This window comes from Physeter macrocephalus, chromosome 7 (genome assembly GCF_002837175.3).
Source record: "Physeter macrocephalus isolate SW-GA chromosome 7, ASM283717v5, whole genome shotgun sequence".
Lineage (NCBI taxonomy): Eukaryota > Metazoa > Chordata > Mammalia > Artiodactyla > Physeteridae > Physeter > Physeter macrocephalus.
The window spans coordinates 54,150,817-54,159,072 of NC_041220.1; the positions used below are offsets into that span (position 1 = coordinate 54,150,817).

General features: G+C 42.6%; 1 protein-coding gene across 5 annotated transcripts in view; it reads left to right on the top strand.

Annotated features, from left to right (window-relative positions):
* The first annotated feature begins 549 nt into the window (after positions 1-549).
* Positions 550-8,256, top strand: part of NFXL1 (nuclear transcription factor, X-box binding like 1) — a 55,060-nt gene continuing 47,353 nt past the window's right edge. Inside the window, exons 1-3 of one of the 5 annotated variants that reach the window (XM_007115208.4) lie at positions 550-588; positions 929-1,174; positions 3,791-3,967. In XM_007115208.4, coding sequence (XP_007115270.1) covers positions 931-1,174; positions 3,791-3,967 — 421 coding nt within the window. In that variant the 5' untranslated portion in view covers positions 550-588; positions 929-930. The other 4 variants (XM_007115207.3, XM_055086000.1, XM_055086001.1 and 1 more) reach the window with 4 other exon arrangements.

Below are 8,256 nucleotides of genomic sequence, written 5' to 3' on the forward strand. Positions count from 1 at the left end.
ACTATGATAATAATGCCGTTAGATTTATCCTCCACATTGCTTTTGCAATTAAGAAGGGCACTTTCTCCACTCCAGGCACTTTTCCGCAACACTCCCTCAGCTTTCCCGACCCCGAAGCGTCTTCTTTCTAAGCGCCTCTTCCCTTCCGTGAGAAAAGTTTCCTGCCACCAGAAAGCCCGAAGGCGAGGCTAAAGATGGCGGGCAGTCAATTACGACTCCGGAGATAGCCTCCCGATACCGAGCTGGGTTTAGGGTAGTCGCATGGAAAAAGCGGCATCTTCTGGGTTTTAAACACCTCCGTCCCACCTTGCGCCCTCTCTGTGCGCCCACCCCGTCCGAGCCCCAAAGCACGCCGGGAATTGTAGTTTCCGAAGGCCCGCTTCAGTTAGCGCGTGCGTTCCGAGGCCTTGCCCACACACAGACACGGTCCCGGATGAGGAAGCGGCTAGTGATGCCACGCGTTCTGCGAGCGGTGGGCGGAGGCTTCTGGGAGTTGTAGTCGTTGAAAGCGGGCGCCGTCAGTAAGGGGACGTAGCTTTCTTTCCTACGGGCTCGCTACTGCAGTTGGTTCCCGGCGGCAGCCGCCGGGTCAGTCAGCAGTTCTCCCGTCACGGCGCTCCCCCTGAGTCCGAGGAGGCGCTTTCCTCCTCCCCGGTTCTCCTTCTTCAGCTCTGGATACTCCTTGACTCGCGGTCCATTTCTCTGCCTAGTCCTCTCCCTCTTCGATCCATCTCCAAAGCCCGGGCTCAGCGGGTACTCGCCCTCTGGGAGAGACAGGGCCGCGACCTTTTCAAACCCGGTCCCCACCCCGCGGAGACCGTCCTCATTCCGCCTCTCACACCGGCTTCCCCCGCTGTCCTTTTTCCCCGCCTTGGTACCACCGCGCTCACACTCCTTCCACTCTTTGTTTTTTTTTTTTCCTCTGCAGGGATGGAAGCTTCCTGGCGCCAGGTGGCCAGTGGCCGAGGCCGAGCCCGAGGACGGGCCACTGCGGCCCCCTCCTCAGGAAATGGAGCCCATCTTCGCAGCGCCGGAGGAGGGCGAGAGAAGGGGTCGGTGGGCGCTGCTGGCCTTGGCCCCATTCCCGGTGGAGCTGCAACCTCTGCGGCTGCAGGTAGCTCAGCCCGGCGCAGCCCCGCGGGATCTGAAGCGCCGCAGACTTCCGTGGCCAGTGGTGAGAATGGCTCCCGTCCTCGGGCTCACCTGGATGCCTACCCACTAAGGCACTTGCTAATCAGAACTACCTTCGCATTCAGTTCTTTCCTTCTCCTTCGGGAGTTTATTATTGGCCTCACTTCTCAAACCTTTTAGGCAGCTACTCATTCTAGGCCGATTCCCATCACACCTCTTTCATCATCAGTAATTGATATTAATCAGTGTTATTTCTCCGTCCATTATTCTTCCCTTCACTCTTTTTTGCCTACTGAATCCCCACAGTTGCAGACAGTGGCCCGGGGGGCTGATTTAGCTTATAGTTTGGTTTGGTTAACACAATGCATTAAATCTGAATTGGTTGCCAGCAGTTTTTTGCTTTTTCTTTTTAAAATCTCATAAAAATCTGGTTAACAACTTTTCTTGTAAGATAAGGTATTGTGGCTTTGGTACTTTTGTGCGTGGCAACAGTCGGCTGGGCTGAGTCGCAGAAATCTTATTTAGATTGGGTTTAGGCTTTCCACTTGACATTGTGTTTCCTACTTCTGGGGCCAGTTGTCATTTTCCATTTTTATTGGATTGCCTTAGTTTAGTAACTTTAATTATCTGTGTCCTGTAAACACTTGAGCTTGTGGTACTTTTTTCAACTGCGGTTCCTAGTCACAAATTTCATGTCCTTTCTGGGATGTATCTGGTGTGGCCTTCTCCAGCTTTCAATATCCTTCATCCAAGGCCGTGTTTTAGTGGAGCCTGGGAGCACACACACAATTCTAAGTTGTCCATACTAATGAAAGAATTCAGGGGGCTAAGAGAATAATCCCTAAAATCATTTTATTGTTGTATTTGGAATGTATTTTTCAAAATATATATTTTTGCGGGGAGGAGCAATTTGAGCTTCTGAATGTCTCCTAAGCTAATTTTAAAGATAAGTGGTATTATCTTGGTTACTGAGTTTATGACAGTGGTGGTGGTGAGGTGTGCAAGAGGGAGGACTGTGAACAGTTTTGGTAAGCTTTCTTGGATTTTGTGGATAGTAGAAAAGCAAGTATCCTTTAACTGGATAATTGAGATTTGACCGTAAGAAATAATGTATGGTAAGGTTGCTTTGTCAGCTTTCTTTGAGATGATCTTATGTAGGTCCGTTGATCAGGTTATGAATGTTTTTATTATATGTCTAATTCAGCCTTTTAAGTGCTCATTTCTCATAATGACTTGTATCATCTTATTGTACATAACGTTTTGAGTCATATATCTTATAGCAATTACTTTTCTCCTAGTACTCAGAGATTCCTATGTGGGCACTGTACATTTTCCTCCCGTTTTACTTGAAACACTGAGTAGCCCCCAGCCAAGCTGGCTGCAGTAAGAGAAGGAAAACATTTCATGAGGAAAATAAAAGATAAAACATCATTAAGTATAAATACGCCACCTAAAATAAGAAAGTTTGTATTAGTAGTGGCTCATCGGTTTCAAGTGTAAAGTGGCACTGATATGGGCACTAATGAATTAAGATGAGTTCAGTATGTTGTGGCTCCTTTCTTGAACTATGGTTGCTGTCCAGAAGAGTTTATTAACACTTAATGCTTGAAGAGAATTTTCATGGTCCTTGCTCTTGAGGAGTTTGAAGTCTCATTGGGAAAGTGCTGTGAAGTAATCTAATTCTTTTTGTGTTATTATTTAAGCAAGTAACAAGTAAGAAGTACAGACAGTGCTGAACAGAATAGCAGAAGAGCTAATCCAAAACTTAACATTTCTTTTTGGAATGAAGTTGCTGTAAGAAGCATATTTTCCATGTTAGCAATATTTTGTGTGGGATTCATGTGAAATATGTTTTGTGACCACATTTTTTTTTTTTTTTTTTTTTTTGTGGTATGCGGGCCTCCCTCTGCTGCGGCCTCTCCCGTTGCGGAGCACAGGCTCCGGACGCGCAGGCTCAGCGGCCATGGCTCACGGGCCCTAGCCGCTCCGCGGCATGTGGGATCTTCCCGGACCGGGGCGCGAACCCGGTTCCCCTGCATCGGCAGGCGGACGCGCAACCACTGCGCCACCAGGGAAGCCCCTTGTGACCACATTTTAACAAAGACACAAAGTCCTTGAGCTTTCTAAGAAGCAGATTGTAAACATAATGGGTAGACAGTGAATATTGTTTGTGCAAGGTCTTTGGTGGGCCAAGACAGACTGGGTTATAGTGTGCAAGAGGATGGTTTGAGAAGGCACCTGCCTCTGCTGATTCTGATGTGCTCCCAGTGGGTATGTTTCCCATGTTTTAAAAATCACTGTGTACCATTCAATTTTTAAACATCTCACTTTAATTTTGTTAATATCCCGTTTTGAGGTTGATCACCAGTTTTTTGATACTTTATCATAGCTTTATAATTTAAAAAATGGATTTGTTAGTCATTTTAGAACAACTAGTTGGCACTTAGCAGAATATTTAACAAAAGTGAAAGTTTATATTGTGGTATTCTCTTTACTCGTGTGACAAGAAATTTGAAAATACTTTTTTCATGGATGATAGTGAAATAGAATGCACCAAAGGTGACTTTTAAATCTGTATTTTAATAACATATTGGTATATCATGCCTTGCTTTTTGAGAGATTGTTTTGCAGAAATCAAACTCATTTTTTTTCTCTTAAGCAGAGCTAATGTCTCAAAAGAAATTTGAGGAAATCAAGAAGGCTAATCAAGCTGCAGCCAAAAAACTTGTTGAAGAGCACCTTAACTCTTCATCTGAAGAAGAAGGAGATGAGGATTTTGAAGGAAAAAGAGGAAAAATAGTTGCTAATACGTTTATAACTTACACTACTCAGACAGGTACTGTATGATCTTTTCAACTTTGACATTTTTACATCAATGAAAATACATTCCTGACTTTCTGACACCTTTACTCTATGTGGAATAGGTTTTGCATCTTAAGAATGAGCATTTTTGTGTTGTGGAGTTGAATTTTTGTACCTTTTACTATTTGAGTTATACGTTGTATAACGCTCATCTTTCTATAAAGCAAATAGGATGGCAATGTCTCTTACAGCCTTAGAAGTTCTCTTTTGTGTTTAATTGGCATTTCATTAGAATGCTGGGAGGGGGATGCCAAAGGTCCCTGTGCAATGAGTGGGGTCAAGTTGTTCCTAATGATGATGTGATTGCACTTGAGGATTTTGAATACTCTTTTAAATCTATTCTTCATTATTTTCTTTGTCATCATGTTAAATGTATCTTGAAGTAAATTTCATTTCTTCACTTAATTCCTTTATTTTATATCTTACAACTTCTGATTTTTATATGTAAAAAAAAAATCTAAATTTCCTCAGGTCTGAAGTGTTTAATCACATTATATGTTGTATGTGTCTGGGTTACTCTCAAAGCCACATTTGTTTGTGAGAGACGGCCAGAGTGATGTCGCTGTGAAGATTTGGGACTAAGTGTAGAAGTAGATTATTTTAAATGTAAGTCTCTTACACTTTCCACATTTTATGCTTACAGTCATTATTAGAAACATTCTTGCATGCATTATCCGTATTAGTTGCCTGAGTATATTGATGGCATCATGAGCATAGGTACACATCATCAAAAAGGTTTCCAAGGAATTTACCATATCTGCCAAGGAATTAAGATTAGGAAACTTGACTAAGAAGTCTGGTTGAGCCAGGTAAAAATTGATAAAGAGGAGCCTTAAGGTTAGGAGGTTTCTTGCTTTTAGAGAACTTCATAGAAAGTAACCTCAAGTATCCTGCTTCAAGAAGACCTCACTGAAACCACTCTAGATACAGATTTTATTTTTAAATAGGAAATTCAGTGATATAACTCAGTATTTCTGCCTAGTGTTTAGAAAACTTTTATCATTGGTAAGTTTTATTAATTTTTTTAAAAATTATGTATTTATTATTGGCTGTGTTGGGTCTTCATTGCTGCGTGCGGCCTTTCACTGGTTGCAGCGAGCGGGGGCTACTCTTTGTTGCAGTGCGCGGGCTTCTCATTGCGGTGGCTTCTCTTGTTGCGGAGCATGGGCTGTAGGCTCTCGGGCTTCAGTAGTTGTGGCTCACGGGCTCTAGAGCGCAGGCTCAGTAGTTGTGGCGCATGGGCTTAGTTGCTCCGTGGCATGTGGGATCTTCCTGGACCAGGGCTCGAACCCGTGTCCCCTGCATTGGCAGGCAGATTCTTAACCACTGCGCCACCAGGGAAGTCCCACTTTTATTAATTTTTAACGTGGCTTTCATCTTAAAGTGTTAAGGCAATTTTTCTTATACTGTATTATGTCAAATCCATAAATATTTTGATTTTCGTCCCTTTGTGTTCTGTACCTTGCCTCTACCAAAGTAAGGAAATCTGATCACTTGACTTTAGAACGATAGATGCCAGGATCATGAGATGGTTCCCATCTCACATTAGTGAATTGAACACCAAAACTTTACCAAAGAAGTTCATTCTTTCTGTCTGAGCACAGCCTTTATACTTTTGCAATCTCTCAGATTTCAAACTTGAATGGTCAGCTTCCTGATGGGTATCGCTGTCTTGCTGGCCTATGGAAACACAAACATATGTTGAAAGATAACTTATTTCTTTTCTTATTCTCTTTATCTCTATTAATACTACAATTTTCTCAGTCACCAAACTAAGCCAGAAATCTGGGAGCAGGGTTGGCATATACACGCATGAGTGTGTTTTATTTGCTACTACTCCTCCCCTCTGCCCATGTCAGACAGCTCATCTAACACAGCACTCTTTCCTTCTGAACATCGACTTTTCAAAGCAACACAATCTAATTGTCACCAAGTCCTGCTGAGTTTTACTTCCTAAATTTCTTAAATTCATCCCACCACTCCCCACATGCTATCATCACCTTAATTCAGGCCCCTACAGCTGTTTAATATGTGGATTAAATCCACATAATAACTCTGTGAGGTAGATATTACTATTACTATTGTTACTATTTTAAAGATGAGAAAACTGGGACAGACGCATTAACTTGGTCGAGGTCATTTTTTGCTTTATCTGCTGTTAACTGCCTCTTAACTTCAGGTACTTCATGTTTCCAGTCTTGGCCTTGCTCACACTCATTTTTCTTCAGTTGCCAGAGTGATGTTTTTATGCATGACTTCAAATGCCATGCTATCTGTCGTGACATCTTGGGCAGTATACTTTATTATTGCAGCCAAATTTTAACACATTTTTCAAAGAAATCTTACGTAGATTTTATGAGTATAAGATTAGACTTTATTTTATTAAAGCCTGTTCATCTTGTTTTCATATTCTAGTTTACATGTTAGCTGTTAAATTAGATGAAATTTTAAAATGTTATACATTTGTTAGAGCCAGCTGTGTCAGAAAGCAAAATAAGTATACAGAATATGATTATTAAGTCTGCCTTTAAGAATCCTCTTCAGGGCTTCCCTGGTGGCGCAGTGGTTGAGAATCCGCCTGCCGATTCAGGGGACACGGGTTCGTGCCCCGGTCTGGGAAGATCCCACATGCCGTGGAGCGGCTGGGCCCGTGAGCCATGGCCGTTGAGCCTGCGCGTCCAGAGCCTGTGCTCCGCAACGGGAGAGGCCCGCATATGGCAAAAAAAAAAAAAAAAGAAGAGGGCTTCCCTGGTGGCACAGTGGTTGGGGGCCCGCCAGCCGGTGCGGGGGGCTCGGGTTCGTGCCCCGGTTCGGGAGGATCCCACATGCCGCGGAGCGGCTGGGCCGGTGAGTCATGGCCGCTGAGCCTGCGCGTCCGGAGCCTGTGCTCCGCAACGGGAGAGGCCACAACAGGGGCGACTGGCCCGGGGAGCCATGGCCGCTGAGCCTGCGCGTCCGGAGCCTGTGCTCCGCAACGGGAGAGGCCACAACAGTGAGAGGCCCGTGTACCGCAAAAAAAAAAAAAAAAAAAAAAAAAAAGAATCCTCTTCAAACTTCGATATTTATCTAAAATAAAGCAATTGTCTTTAATAAGTTTGTAATATTTTATAGTTGGGGAGTAATTTTATGTATATTTTGTATAATATCATAAATTATACTTGCATTTATATTATGGTAGAGCAAATTTTTGTGAGTGTTGTGTTTACTTGGATGATCTTAGAAAGTAAAGAATTATCTAAGTGTCCTATTTATTTAATTTTTCTTTTTGGTAACTTAAATTTTGTTTTGTACCATTTTATTGCCATGGTAAGTTCTGTACTTATGATAGTTTATGTTATTAGTGTACTTTTCTTGGAGACTCGGTTAACCTCTATTGAACAATCTTCATTGTACCAAAGGCCTGTAGGTTTATTTCTCTTACACTGAAGTGACTCAGATTATTGTCCTTTTGTTGTTGTGTGTGCTTTTGGGTAGCTTTTCTGCCTTTCATCGTGCTGTTATTTCTTGGACCTTCCTGTATTAAACCCTTGCTGTGGCATAGCGTAGTCATCAAGAGGGCTCACTTTGGAGTCATACTGAAGTTACTTAAGTGTTCTGTGCCTCAGTTTTCTCTTATGTAAAATGAAAGTAAAAATAGCTTATTTAATCTTACTGAAATACGAATAGTACAGTGCCTAGCAAGTAAATGCTTAATAATTGCTTAAAGGAAATACAGTCTAGTAATTGTTTTCTAAGAAGTCATGCTTCCTTTTTTAGCAGAAATAGCATAATTTAATGAAACAAGGTTATTATACTGTATTGATCTCAGGATCTTTTCATTCAACAGATTTTTACTAAGAATTTTCTATGTGTCAGACACACACACACATAGACTTTTACACACTTACACATTCATACGCATATGCTTATACTTAGGCTCAGTGGCTTTGCTGAGCTTTGACTTTGCAGTTCCTTTCACTTTTCTTTTTGATATGCTTTCCCTTGTTACTTGACATCTTGTTGCTGTTGCCTGTGACTCTGCCCCCACCAGATTTGTTAAGGACTGTAACAGCAAGTATACTCTAAGAGAAGGTCAGGGTAACTGTTTTTTTTTTAAGGGAAATTTTATTTATTTATTCATTTTTGGCTGTGTTGGGTCTTTGTTTCTGTGCGAGGGCTTTCTCTAGTTTTGGCAAGCGGGGGCCACTCTTAATCGCGGTGCGTGGGCCTCTCACTATCACGGCCTCTCTTGTTGCGGAGCACAGGCTCCAGACGCGCAGGCTC